The 14,796-nt window shown below is 42.3% G+C and overlaps 2 protein-coding genes across 2 annotated transcripts; both read left to right on the top strand.

Annotated features, from left to right (window-relative positions):
* The first annotated feature begins 888 nt into the window (after window positions 1-888).
* actr5 (actin related protein 5) lies at window positions 889-5,854 on the top strand. Its single transcript, XM_084015167.1, has 9 exons — window positions 889-1,278; window positions 1,734-1,972; window positions 2,119-2,288; window positions 2,470-2,687; window positions 3,022-3,186; window positions 3,655-3,759; window positions 4,006-4,145; window positions 4,551-4,683; window positions 4,940-5,854. Exons 1-9 carry the CDS (start codon window positions 895-897, stop codon window positions 5,267-5,269), a joined length of 1,884 nt encoding a protein of 627 aa, XP_083871293.1. The 5' UTR covers window positions 889-894; the 3' UTR covers window positions 5,270-5,854.
* A 2,802-nt stretch (window positions 5,855-8,656) lies between these two features.
* ndufa4l2a (NDUFA4 mitochondrial complex associated like 2a) lies at window positions 8,657-12,059 on the top strand. The gene is made up of 4 exons (XM_084015875.1): window positions 8,657-8,821; window positions 10,853-10,938; window positions 11,788-11,848; window positions 11,968-12,059. Exons 1-4 carry the CDS (start codon window positions 8,777-8,779, stop codon window positions 12,022-12,024), a joined length of 249 nt encoding a protein of 82 aa, XP_083872001.1. The 5' UTR covers window positions 8,657-8,776; the 3' UTR covers window positions 12,025-12,059.
* The last annotated feature ends 2,737 nt before the right edge of the window (window positions 12,060-14,796 follow it).

Genomic DNA, 14,796 nt, shown 5'->3' with positions numbered 1-14,796 from the left:
TCTCCGGATGGCAGACAGAAAGAAATCAGGGATCTCAGAGCCTGAGGGGAAAATGCTTTAAAATGCACTCATCCATTTCTAGCATATTTACTCAGTTGACCCCAAATTTGAGGTGAGTGATGATAAGAAAATAACATCTTTTATCGTTTATCTGCAGATTCTAAATGCTTCTGTAAATAAATGTTTTGCTATTTTTTATGTCTTTTATTGGTTTGTCCATTCAATTTCAAAAATTGTGATTTCTCACCAACTGGTCATACGAGTCAGTGGGATTTAAGAGGTAAAGTAAAATTTGCAATTTAAAATGTTCTTATATTGAAATATAAACAACACTTAATAATAATAATAATAATAATAATAATAATAATAATAATAATAATAATAATAATAATAATAATAATAATAATAATAATAATCATTTTAAGCAGGCCCTTTCTCTATCTAATAACCCACCAGGATGAATCAACGTGTCTCATCTCAGAGGCTCTAATGTTTATCTCGTGTAGTACGACCCCTGGTGGTAAAAGGTATGTAAATATATACAGTATTCAAACTTCACAGTGCGAATACATACAGATACATGATAAATTAGATCTATGAACCTTAGTTACAGTGCAGATACACAGGGAGTTATTAGTCATTGTTCTTAACCATTAAAATATGTTTGACACATTTGCAGATTTGAAACAGTAAAGCCAAAACGTGTATTTTATTTGTTTGTTTTAAATATTTGTAATTAATTTTATTCAAATGCTACTCGTATATTTGATATATTACTATTTTCCGATTGAATGCCTGCACGTGGAAACGTGGTGATTTAAAAACAACTGGGAACCATAAGTCGGCGACACCGAGACTCCACCCGGCTGTATTTTGTGGTGACGCACTTCCAAAATGGCTTCCACACAGGAACCGGTCTATCAAATTTTCTCATTTCAGGACTGTAAAACCTCTCCGGACCCGATTTTTGAACTCCCCGCCCAGTGCCTAGGCCCTACGCCGACACCCATAGTGATAGATAACGGCTCCTTCCAGACCCGGGCCGGCTGGGCGTCTACAGCGGCGGGGTTGGACTCCCCTCGGCTGCTCTTCAGGTCCGTGGCGGCGCGCAGCAGAGGGGCCGCCCGCAGCGAGACCCAGATCGGCAACGACATCCCGAACCTGGAGCCGCTGCGGTGGCTGCTGAAGAGCCAGTTCGACCGTAACGTGGTGGTCAACTTCGAGATCCAGGAGCTCATGTTCGACTACGTGTTTACTCACCTGGGCATCGCGTCGGAGGTTAGTGGGGGCATCATGGCGACCGGTGTGTCCCCGTTTATCGCACCTATGTCTTCTCTAAGATCTGTCTTTTGTTGTAGATAATTATTTGTATTACTTCCAGTGTGGTTTTACTGTATATATTGGTTGTAAATTAATTATTCAAGGTTGTGATTATAATATCTGTAGGAAAGATTTATTAGCTCAAATAATAATAATAATAAAAAAGATTTTCAGCCTCACATGTGATGTGATGTGACTGAATGAAAATGGTGACAAACAAGTAAAGTGTGTTCATGGCTGAAAGACAACAGACTCCTCCTCTTGGATAAAGAACTAAAGGTTATTTTTTGTTATAGTAAAATGAAGTGTGGTTTGTTTAAAATAATGCAGATTTCAGTTTTTATATGTAATGTCAAACAAACTATGACGACCAGATTCTGCATGACGTGTTCATCTTCTCCATGCTTTTGTAGGGTGGTGTGGAAAACCCCGTTGTGCTGACGGAGGCACCCTGCAACCCGCTGCACTGTCGGCAGATGATGTCCGAGCTGCTGTTTGAGTGCTACCGCGTCCCGTACGTCTCCTACGGCGTGGACAGTCTGTACAGCTTCTACCACAACAACACTCAGAGGAACCTCCCACCGCCGCACACCGGCATCGTTCTCTCCTCAGGATACCACTGTTCTCACATCCTGCCCGTCATCAACGGCAGGTGAGGATGCTCTTTTCTAAGTTCATCTTACTTTGCATTGTTTTTCTCTTCTCCTTCTCCTTTCCTCATTGTTTGAGTGAAATCAGGTGCACGTTTTGCACAGTCTGTTCTGTAGAGTGACAGTTTGATATGGTTTTTGACTCGAGGTTTGACGCGGTGAACTGTAAGCGCGTGAACGTGGCTGGGAGTCAGGCGGCGTCCTACCTGCAGCGCCTCCTCCAGCTAAAATACCCAGGTCACCTCGCCGCCGTCACACTCAGTCGCGTGGAGGAACTGCTGCATGAGCACAGTTACACTGCTGTGGATTACCACGAAGGTATAACATATTTATACACCGACAGCTTCTATGGGCAATTTCACAACTCTGTTTTTGAATCATTAAAGGATTTATATGTAAACTCCATGCAGAATGTTTCTCCTTGTGGACTGAAGGAGCTAAAACATGCAAAAACCCTGCTAACTTACTTTCCATCCCCTCATTGTTGCATTCTCCACAGAGCTGGAAAAGTGGCGCAGCCCAGAGTTTTATGATCGGGAGGTTCACCGCATGCAGCTTCCCTTCACGGGCAAGATGCCCGGCGGCTGTGTGAGCGTGGAGGAGAGGCAGGAGAGACGAGCTCAGCAGCTTCGACGGCTTCAGGAGATCAACGCTCGCCGCCGAGAGGAGAAGCTGCTGCAGGACCAAGAGAGGCTGGACAGACTCCTGGAAGTACAGGCAAGGGGCCTCTTGCATCATTTACAGTTTATTCTGCAGCCTTTTAGGGTTTTCCACGTTCCATTTATATACGTAAGGCTTCAGATAATATAATAAGAAAGATCTTTTGTCTGGTTTACATCTGATGATTACTAATATACAAACTATAAAAATGCTAATTGTTCTTCTAAGGGATTTTGCGTGTTCACTACACCAACCAATAACTATAAAACATCCCAAATAAAAAGTAGCTCTAACTACTGCTACGTGCTGTGCAGTGATCATACAGTACATTTCCTCACTGAAGGACTAATAATGGATTATCGTGTGTGTGTGTGTGTGTGTGTGTGTGCAGGAGCTGCTGGAGGACGGCCTGTTGGATCAGTTTCATAAAAGCCTGGTGGAGCTCAACATGGACTCGGCCGAGGAGCTGCAGTCGTATATCAACAAACTGCAGCTGGCTGTGGAGCAGGGCAGGCAGAAGCTGCTGCACAGCGACGGAGCCGAGGGAAAGACGGAGGTGGGTGTTACGCCAGGAAATCATGTTGTCCACATATTGTCTGACAAAACGTCTGGAAATGTTAAGTTTTGGTTATTTTGGCTATTAGTTAATCTAAAAAACAGATCAAGAGTGTGTTTTTAAGTAGTTTAATACAGGTTACCAAAGAAAAGATTTGTAATTGTTAAAATACAACATAAAATCTAAAATTAGCTAGACTGTGTGTATACATTTGCTAGCTTTGACCTGAGTGCATAGTGTTTAATATAAGCAGTATGCTAGATATGTAAATGCTCCAATTGTCGACTGTAACAAGGACGCAAAGTCGACAAACTACTCTGTATTCTCTGGGAAAAAAGTAGCTGATCAACTTAGGAGCCGCTGAGCTGAGGTCACATTCAGGTTTACCAGTAATTAAAGGGCTGCATGTCAACGGCGTGAATGTGCTGCGGGGCTGAGGCCTGAGGCTGTTCTGTTGCTCTCTGCCAGGTGTCTGAGCTGGAGCAGCCGATGGACGAGGGAGATGGAGTGGCGCTGATGGATCCTGACTTCCCCGAGGACACGCTGCCAGAAAAACCCGCTAATGTGGTTCAGGTAGTGGCACGGAGCCACCGGAGCTTCCCAGACAGACATTTAGATCCTCGTTAATGCTGTGCAGGCAATTATCTGCCAGTTTAGTGTGTGGTGGATTGTGTCAGAAAAACTTTTTGCGCTGTAATGTATTTGCATGCCAGAACAGTTGGAAACCAGCAAACCTTGCATACGGTATCATAAGATGATACATTATTAACTATTATTGATTATTATATTAATGAAAATGAACGTCTATCTGGTCTGCAGCCCGTTTTCAACATGGCGGAGTACCACCAGCTGTTTGTAGGGACAGAGCGTCTGCGGTGTCCAGAGATCCTGTTCCAGCCCTCGCCGACCGGAGAGGACCAGATGGGACTGATGGAGACGTTGCAGTACGTCTTGGCCAGGTAACGAGACGGTACAACAGGTGCACTAACAAGAAGTCATCGCCACACGCTAATGAAAACATCCAAAAGTACACGAGTGCCTGACATATAGACTTTATAGACTTTATTTGGACCTCCAACTAAAAGTGCCCAAAACAGCGATAGATTTATGTTTAGATATGAAAACTGTTGAATGATGTCACTCTAAAAATATGTAATGAAAACAGTCCCCATCGATACACCCGCCAATTGTAGAGTAGATCTGATGAGCAGTTCTCCCGATATCTGCAGGCAGGCAGACAGAGAGACAGACAAGCAGGCAGGTAGACAGACAGATTGCTTTATAGTTAGATATTAACAAATCATTGGAATACATTACATGTGGAATACAGGTGGTCTGAATGTCTTCATTATGTCCACATACAGGTACACACCAGAGCAGCAGGATGCACTGGTGAGCAATGTGTTTGTGACGGGAGGGAACATGCAGTACCCTGGGATGAAGGAGAGAGTGGAGACCGAACTGCTGGCTATGAGGCCTTTCCAGTCACACTTCAAGGTACAAGGTCCCTTTTTAAAACCCTGTTCGTTATTACACACTCCTAACTAAAGTGCCCAACCATGCTGTTCTAAATCACATCACACTTCACACGTATCAGATGTTGACCAAAAAGGACAGGTCTTGTCTTTATGGTTGTAAGTTGTTTTTTTTAATGTAAAAATATGTACACTCAGTTTATGTACAGTTTATGATTACACACAGTAATCAATCTAAATTTCTCAATACACATTTGAACTGTGACTGACCGTCCCAGGTGAGGATGGCGTCGCGGCCGGCCCTGGACGCCTGGTATGGGGCGAGAGACTGGGCCTTGGAGCATCCACCTGGTGAGAAGGGAGGAGCAGTAGAGGGCTGGATCAGCAGACAGGAGTACGAGGAGAAAGGAGGCGAGTACCTGAGCGAGCACTGTGCTTCTAACGTCTTTGTTCCAATGAAAATCACCAAACCAGTCCCCGCTCGCCCTACCGAGCCCTCTGTTACCACGCTGACAGCCACCGGAGCTACTGTTGCCGTCACCACGGTAACGTCTGCCCAGACTCCCTCCTCTCCGACTGCCGCGGCTGATGTTTCGATGGTTACCTGATAAAACAGTGATCTCCATTATTGTGACTTTGATGTTCAATGAATTCTGGAAATGAATGAAGTGAACATTTTTCTTTTTTGTTGAACCTTCTTTTGTTCAGTTATAACTTTCAGTTTCTACAGTGTTTTTTTTTTATTATTATTATTATTATTATTGAGGATTCAGATTGGTGGTTCAACAAACATGATTGTACCTGCAAATAATATATCTTAATGAGGTCTGCCACATTTCTGTGTGGAAGGGAAAGAAACACACCATCAAACAACATTTTAAACATAGAAATATAAGGTACATTAGCAGTAGCTGTTTTTAAGTGTTCAGACATGGAAGTTTTCCTTTATGAATACACTCTGTTCTCAGTCTTCATCTCTCTGTTTTTCTTCTGTGACTTTTGTAAGTTCTCACTGGAACTGTGTCGGAAGTTTAGTTTTATTTCCGTAATGCTTGGCGAAACCACAAGAGACCATTCATATTGAATGTTCATCAAATGAATAATCTTAAAAGTTCCGGTGGGAATATTTCTTATTGATATGTAAATAGAATTTGTTGTTTCTGTGTTTGAAAAATATATGTATATTTTCACAGCTGCTTGCTTTTTATTGATTGACTGATGTCTGATGCCTCAGGTTACAGATGAAAAACCTTACATGTTAATCAGTCGCCCTTCTAGAGTCCCAGTTCAGTCATTCTCTGATTTGCGTCTAGTTCCATCCATGCAGACAGATTGGTTTAATTCTCTAGGTTTTTGAGAATTGTTTTAATCAATTGCGGGTGTGACGCTGATTAGATGTTGCAATTTAGTTTTACACCACTAGATGGCACAAAATAACACAAAATCGACTTGCCACTGAGTAAATTCAGCAGATCTATTATACAACATAATTATGCTGACCTCTATAATATAAAGTACTTTGTGTCCAGCCTGCTAATCTAGAAGACCAAAGTTTACTCAGCCTGGTGTTACAGTGCTGTTCTACTATATAGGTCCAGTTCTCTCTCTCTGAAGGGTTCGACTCTCACTGAAGACTTGTCATGTGACCTGCAGGTGTGTTTGCTGCATGATTTTGTTCCTCGTTGGTCCACATTATCAACCCAGCAAATTGTTTACCAGCATGTTTTCCCTCAAGCAGCAGTAACCACACACACACACACACACACACACACACACACACAGACACACACACACAGACACACACACACACACACACACACACACACACACACACACACACACACACACACACACACACACACACACACACCAAGGCTAATCAGAGCCAAAACAGGCCTGTGACTGCAGGATGATTGGCTCAATTTTAACAAGAAGGATTAAAGGGGGGGGGGGGGGGGTTCTTTACAATATTTAGGTGGGGGGGGGGGGGGGGGGGGATCCTTCAACTGCAGGTGCAGCTCCAAGACAACAATGGATAATGTGTTTCCTACCTTTTCAACATACGTTGCGTTTGGCTAACGAGGATGCCATTGTGTGGCTTTTGATTTGTTACACAGCATAAACAAGCAGGCAGTGAATAATCACTTTCACTGACATTTGATATTTACAATACGATTGTTCTTCGGAGACCTTCAGTACACGTCGTAGCTCATATTTAACGACGCAGACATGTGACGGGTGGTCATAGTCCCTGCTTTTATCCAGACTCCTTCCTGCTTTCGGCTGCGGCTCACTGCTACCACTTCTTGACAAATGTCAGCGTTGTATAAATTAAAATGTACTGCATGGACCAATAAACGTCATCATTAGGTTTCTAAATACATCCTCTACCGCACAGCTCAAGGGGACACTGTAGGCTCGCCTGCACTGTATTGGACCTGGCTCTGTTTGTGCCACAGTGTTGGCGAGTGTCCAATTAGGAGGATTTCTGTGTTAGCTGTGAGCTGCAGGTCAGCAGGAGCGGCAGGCTGGGCTGGTTGAGCTCATGTCACACAGTCCTGTGTCGGAGGGGAGGAGGACATGAGGACCCAGAGTTGTGACGGATACACAATGAGGTCTTCTTTTTAATGGTTGGCCAATCTTATGCTATTTCTCCTGCGTGAGACTCGAGCATGTCACACATTCTAAATCATTCTGGAAGCAACACAATGACCCACTTATTTTGTCCTTGTCTTGATGGTTACAGAGTTTAAAATAGCCGATTGGCAGCGTGCCCCATTGGCACGGTTACATGCGGTGAAGACGTGTGGTAATCAGACTAACATCTATACGTCCCTCGTGTCTCTCTTCACTTGGGGGGGGGACAACATGTTGCAGACTTATTATGAGACTGTATGCGTTCAATGCTGGGCAGCCTGTAAGCGGTACTTGTTGCTTAGTGTCCATCCAGCAACAAACGCCTTTAATGTTCATGTTTGAAGCCTTTACGTCTGACATCTGCTGCCCAACTAATTTCATTATTATTCTCTTAAAGACAGGAATTCAGCGTTTTTTGGCAGCACATTTACTGACGGACTACTGTCTCTGTATCCCTAAGGACTTTTATTCTTTGCTGTTGTTTCAAATGTCTTATTTTTTAGTAACATTTTTAAATAATCAACATTTCCCCCCATATACTGACGAGGTTCGAGGAAGGGAACAACGTGAAAGGAACTTATATGATTTCAAACATGATCAGAATTTGCTTCATGAGGAAAAGTGAAATATGTGGCAGGAGCAGTTTGAGAGGTTTCTGCGGATGTCTTCATACTTTTTTAACTGTGAAAACTTGTCAGTATCGGAATCCTTTGTGAGTGACTTGAAAACGACTGCAAATGTTTCAGGAGAATCTGTCATTAACTAGAAGGAAGAGGGATAGTAGAGTGTTTTCAAGAGGAAACTGTGCACATTTGGTATCATTCATTATCTTTTGCATTATTTTACTTGTAGTTTACGAAACACTCATTTGATTTCATTATTTAGAAGCAGAATATGCTCACACAGAACCGACTTTTAACCCATTTAACCCTCAGGGAGTGTCGTGTCCCTGTTTGGATCTTTCTCTTTGGTGCAGCAACATCTTTACTGAAGAGGCCCATAGAATACAGATATTCCCCAGAGACGTTTAAAAGGACACAGTGTTTGTATGCTTTTCCATTTCCTCCATCGGCTCCCAAAGGATTCAAAGGCTTCAAACTGCAGTGACGGAAATGAGGGAGAACAGGCCTTGGATCTCTGCGGGAGCTTCTGATTGAACACGGTGATAAGAGCATCAAGTCTCCGGCCTGTATTTAATGAATATTAACAGGATGAAACCTTATGGGCTGAATATGAACTGTTTAACACAGTTTGCAGCACAGTGTAATCACACCAACAAGGGAGCACAAGTAGCTGTAATCAGATGTTAATGACCTCCTCCTCCTCCTCCTCCTCCTCCCCTCCTCCCTCCACATGCAGAGAGCAACAGGTCTAAATCCTGTCTGTGCACGGCAGCTTGTGGTCAACAAGGGCCTGAAACACTGACTCTCAATCATTTTATTTCATGCGTTGTTCCTAACTTAATATAAATTGCAGCAATGATATTTCGGACAGCAGTAGAGCATGCTAAGAAGCACCCTGGGGTAAGTCATTTTTAAAAATTCTCTCTTTTTCGTATTTTCATTTTCAAGCGTTATTATTTATTTACTTGTTTATGTACTGTGACCAGAGCAGTACAGATAAACGTGTCATGTATTGGCTGTACTTTAGGTCTAGCTGAAACAAATGTGCAGCCTCCATCATTGGTTAGGCTTTAATATGATTTTTTTTATAGGCTGCTAACCCAAATGTTTGTCTGACATCTATGATATGAATCGTGTCACATCCTCCAAAATGGAGGTAATGGATTGGTTTGAATATAATTGATAGAACACCTCTAAGAAAATGAATGCACAATGCATTTAGCCTGATATACTTTATATTAAAATAACTATTCTTTAAGTTCCAGCTTCAGTAAATGAAATAGTAACAGACACACTTGATGATTGCATGCAGGCTTTGTCGAGTGTCTGTAAATTAATTGAGGAGATCAGAGGTTTAATTTGGTCTCAGAATCTTATTTTACCTCCTCAGTCGGGAGGTTAAGTTTCTCCAGTAGCTCATCTGAAAAAAGGCTTAAGACTTTAAAACAAATCTGTGACCCTTACGAAACTCCTAAATCTAAAGTGACAAAATCTAAGCATTTAGGAAATGAGTTATAAAATACATAAAAAAAATATGAGTTGTCCCTACAGGGGATGGGATTATTTCTGCATTTTTTTAAAAACCAGCTCTGCTGTCAGAGAGCGAAGTGACAGAGTTTTAACTTCTTGTCATCGGCCTCCCAGGAGAGAGAGAGAGGAGCTGCAGGGAGGAAATCCCTATGAGACTCTTTCTAGGCTCTTTGATGGTCTTTCATCCTGACAGACAGACAGGCTGAGAGACAGACACCGGGCAATGCAGCATATTCCAGTACTTAGTTACTCTCCACCACTGTAGAGCTTGAGAGTAGTGACTAGAATGATTTTGGTATTGTGTAAGCAGACAGTCACACAGTAAACGGGTGTAGAGAGAAGAAGACTGAAGGGATGGACAGACATGTAGATCTCAGTCACGCTGCTGTAGACCTTAAGCTGAAAGTAAAAAGTATTTCACATGAAATGATCAGATATTTCAGTGGCCTTTAAAACAATTAAAGATACTTTTACAAGTAAAAGTCTTGCATAATAATAATAATAAAAGTATAGGAGCATATCAGAAAACCAGAATGTCACTATATTACATTGTAAGGTATGCCTCAATGCTTAACCAGCATTTTACTGGTTCGGATGTTAGTCCATTAGTTTCCAATCTGGGGCCCGGGGGCCCTTCAAAGGGTCCCAGAAGTATAACGTAGCATACAATGGAAAGAGTAAAACCAAGCAAATGTTGCTCAAAGGTTTTCTTCAGCACTGTGAATACATTCCCTAGTTAGTTTCCAGTGCTGCCTTACACACACAAACACACACTACTTGCGTCAACGGGTTCATCGAGCTGACGCAGAATGATGAAGAGAACCAGGCCATTAGTTAATCCTCAGAGCTGTTACAGTAACTCTAATCTGCAGACAGGAAGTGACCAATAAAGTTGACTTCTGGTCCAACAGCAGGCTACTGGAAACCCTGGAAACCTTGTGGCATATCATTTATAATCAAATAATAAAGGCATTTAGAGTGAGTTCATATTTGCATGTTGTTACTGCTGATGGTTGGGATGTCATTCAGATGAGAGCTTCTCACAGTTGAATAAGTAGGGTGAAAAAAGTGGCATAGTATAAACATAGGCGTGAGGATGATGCAGACTGAGGCTTATGCAATGCAGAGAAGGAGTTGCTGTACGGGCTTCTTCTCCGGCAGACATTCCTTTGGTTTTAATGACCAGCCGATTGGAATTTTCCACTTTTTTGGTGCAACTTTTTCTGCCGTCATTATGAATGAAGGTACTGTGCTGCATAGGCTACTTATTTGTCTGCAAAGTATGTTATGATTGTAAATCACCAAAGGAACAATGTCATTTTGCCAACGCATATAGAGTATTGCATGTGGAGAGAATAACAATAAATGGAAACTTAATCATTTGACTATCTGTGTCTGCAGCTCATCCCCCAGTTCTTCTTCATCTGTTTGGGAATGGGCGGGGCATTCACCTATCTGATCCGGTTGGCCAAAGGACCCCATGTGACGTAAGGATCTCTCAATAAGCAACGGAGATGATATGTAATACTTAAGAGTTTTCTGGCTTTAAAAACCTTGCAAACGTGTCACCTTGCATAAGGAATGTCATCATTAGAAGACTCTCCAGAGAAGAATCAATGACCCCCTACAGGATGGAGTCAACCACCAGATATTAATTAAAATGTGTAAACATTTAAGATAAGATTAGACTTCCTTCCTCTTAGAATTTCATCTCGATATGCAAGACATCTCAGTTTAGATAAGATTAGACCTCCTTCCTCTTAGAATGTCATCTTGATATGCAGATTTGCTCAAATTTTAACAAGGCATGTGGATGCAGATGAATACTTGAAGCGGAGGAATTTGTTTCATGATTTGTGACTAAGAACAGGGATCCCCTCTGGCTTTCATATCCCCTTCCAACTACCTCTTGCTTGTGCTTCCTCGCCTCCTGCCGCTATCCAAACTATTGATTCACCCCTAATGATGCTCCAGCAGAGACGGCTAAGTGCTTTTAACAGCCGCTCACAGGATGCCGAGCTGTCTTGTCTCTTTGCGGGTCTTTCGCAGTTTGTTTGCAGCAGTGATTCTTCACACGCTTGATGAAATTGTTAGAAAGCGAGTGTCCCGGCGAGTGGCACAGCGGGCTTAAAGCTCACACTGCGTGCCGGGTTTGGATCCCACCCTCAACTTTTGTTTGCCGTTGTTTTTATATGGTATGTTTTCTTTTATTGTGTGTATAAAAGCTCTCAGGGATATCAGATCACTTGTGACTCAATATCGGCATGCTAGGTTTGAAATGAGAGCTTTATTCATGCACCTATCCCACTTCTGTCTGCATCTGTTTGTGTGTTTAGCTGGAATAAGACCAACAACCCGGAGCCGTGGAATAATCTTGACCCCACGTACCAGTACAAGGTGATACAGCACACTGCACATCTTCATTGTTAGGATACTGGGACGACATCTGTAATTTGAGTCACACGTCTCTGTTTGAATGTGAGATTAGACACAGAATTCTCCTTCCTCTTCTGCAGTTTGTGGCCATCACCACCGACTACAAAAACCTGAAGAAAGACGGGCCCGAGTTCTGAATCCCTCGCTGGCTTCTTCTCGCAAACCAGAGGGGGGGAAAATAATAGAAAGTCCTGATCTAGGGTCAGATTCACTCCCCCCTCCCCCCTCTTGATGTCTTCACTGTATGTGGAAGGTGAAACGGATCCTAAATCAGGATCTGTAACTCTTAAGTGTTTCTGTGCCCGTGTGATGCTTGCAAAACATCTGGTGATCTGTTAAATGTGACCAGCGTTGTTTGATCTTGAAGGCACATGTGAATATTGAAAAAGTGGAGTATGTAGTATATGCTCATGCAGGAGAGATATGTCACACATATATACATACCAGACATGTGATATTGCATTTTTAAGTCCAGAGTCATGAGTTTGTTTGGAGACTGCCCAGAATAAATGAAAACAAATAGCTTCTTGGGACAGAGGGTAAAATATACATCAGAGAAAAAAATGATCAGCACCAATGTACATGATGTGTAGTAAAGGAGCTAAAACCTACAAACAGGTTTCTTTTCTACGGCCGAGGTCCAAACAACATGTCATCTTCTTCTTTGGCTGGAATCGGCCGGCTGTGAAGCATCAAAGGCCAGATGAATCTTGTTGATTGTTTAGCCACTAAAATCAGCCATGGCTGTGTAAGTTGAGGTTCACAAAAGAGCAGAGATGCATAAACTGGGCTGGATTCTTTTCAATAAACATCTATCTGTTTCATATGTGGATGAGAGTGTTTGTTCCCAACCTGCACTGTGACTACAACCACCTGGAACCGAGTCAGATACAGATCTGTTTCCACATCCGAAGATAAATAATACACAAGCAGTAATTCTGATGGAACAGATCCATCTGTTGGCAGTGCAGCTGTCACTTTGCAGCCTGATTGGTGCTTCTATGATCGTGTGTGTGTGTGTGTGTGTGTGTGTGTGTGTGTGTGTGTGTGTGTGTGTGTGTGTGTGTGTGTGTGTGTGTGTGTGTGTGTGTGTGTGTGTGTGTGTGTGTGTGTGTGTGTGTGTGACAGCAGCCCTGTGCCTTTGATCAGCGACAGCAGTGGCAGGATGCTGAGCAGTCTCCCAGCATGGTGTTGATGTATGACAGCAGAGCATGGTGTGTACAGTCTAAGTCTACACACACACACACACACACACACACACACACACACACACACACTAGTGCACCTCCAGGTGCCACAGTCTCTCCATACTGCAGACACAAGCATATACACCGATTGCACTAAGTTAATCAGGTGAAAGCCTTTTTCTCTCATTGAGTATTAACATATAAATCCACATCTGTCTTTAACGAGAACAGATGTGACAATTTACTTTTTCACATCTGCAGATTGAAATCACATATACACGTATTAAGATTTTAAAGTAACCAAAAATACTATGAATATGTAAAAAAGGTATACATGTGTGGGGACTCTCAGGAGACCACAGGATTTGTTAATCCCTAACTTGTGACTGGATGTCATATATTGAATATTCTGAGACTTTAACGCTTGGAATATTAAATATTGACATACAATTTATTTATTTTATTATTTTAAATCGGTTGACTGTTAACGGTCACAGAGATTGGTGAGGTAATAAAGAGATGACTATAGAGACAGACATCGGAGCATGAGAGTGTATGTGGTATCCCTAAAGGACCCTTAAAAACCTTTAAACACACACACACACACACACACAGCGTTTAAGGAGCCAGGTCATGAGAAACAGACGATGCTGCGTGTGAATCCTTGCGTTCGCTTGTGTGTGTTTTCTGACGACACAGCTTCCCTGACCTCTGACCTGTGATTCAGCTGGCCGGTCTCTGGAGAGGGGACACATTCCTCTGGCACAAACTCAAGCAATAACCTTCAAAAAGAAAAATTGGGAGACGGACTAGAAAGCCCAGTAGGACTCAGAAGTCCGACACCGAACAAAAGTCCATTCAGCTCGTCAGGGAAATGAATATTAAGCGCTCCAATAGGCAGCAGCCGGAATTCATGTTACAAAGTTTGTTTACTGCTGCTTCATAAACAACTCCGTGGTTCAGAGGAAACCTTTCAGAATAAGAAATAAATACACCAAACAACAAGTCTCATCCCAGAGTGAGAGAAAGAGGAAACATGAGTTCTGAAGACAGTGAAGTGGTCTGGTCTTACATAATGCTCTCATCTTCTCAGTAATGACCCGTCTGTGTTTGTTAGCATTATGTAATGTGGGTTAGCAGGTTCACATATAAGAGACCCAAAATACAAATGGTGTGAAACTTCTGCAATGTGAGGATGTTTGTGTTTGTTATAACAGTTTCAGTCTCCATGCAAATTAAATTTTATTTAAAGTCATGAAACCATCTATTCACAGAAAAAACACTGCCAGCAGTCAGAAGCTCCTCAAAACATATCAAATAGTTATGTCCAAAGTGTTTTCAGAGCATCAAGCTTTGCCTCTGTCAGATCTCTGTCACTGTCTGAAAAACAGTGTTTTTCTGGACTGTTCCAGTGAGAGGAAATGACCGGAGGAAATGCCAGCAGCGAGTCTCCTCCCTCCATCGCCCTTAAACAGAAATCATCTGCCTCTATAAGAGATACATGTATGTCACGTAAAAGCAGGCCAATGCACCAATGAGCTTATGAAATGGTAAAAATTCAACAAACTTGTAAACACTGATGATCAGTTTTATTGAAATTATGAAGATCTACTACATTGTACAATAATGACAAATATAGGGGATATTAGCAAAAAAAAAAAGTTTTTAGACGCTGTTGAACTGTTTCCCTAATCTGAGCATGTGTTGCTGAAACGGCTGCTT

The sequence above is a fragment of the Eutrigla gurnardus genome, assembly GCF_963514095.1.
Source record: "Eutrigla gurnardus genome assembly, chromosome: 8".
Taxonomy (NCBI): Eukaryota; Metazoa; Chordata; class Actinopteri; order Perciformes; family Triglidae; genus Eutrigla; species Eutrigla gurnardus.
This window is presented reverse-complemented; position numbering and strand designations above follow the sequence as displayed.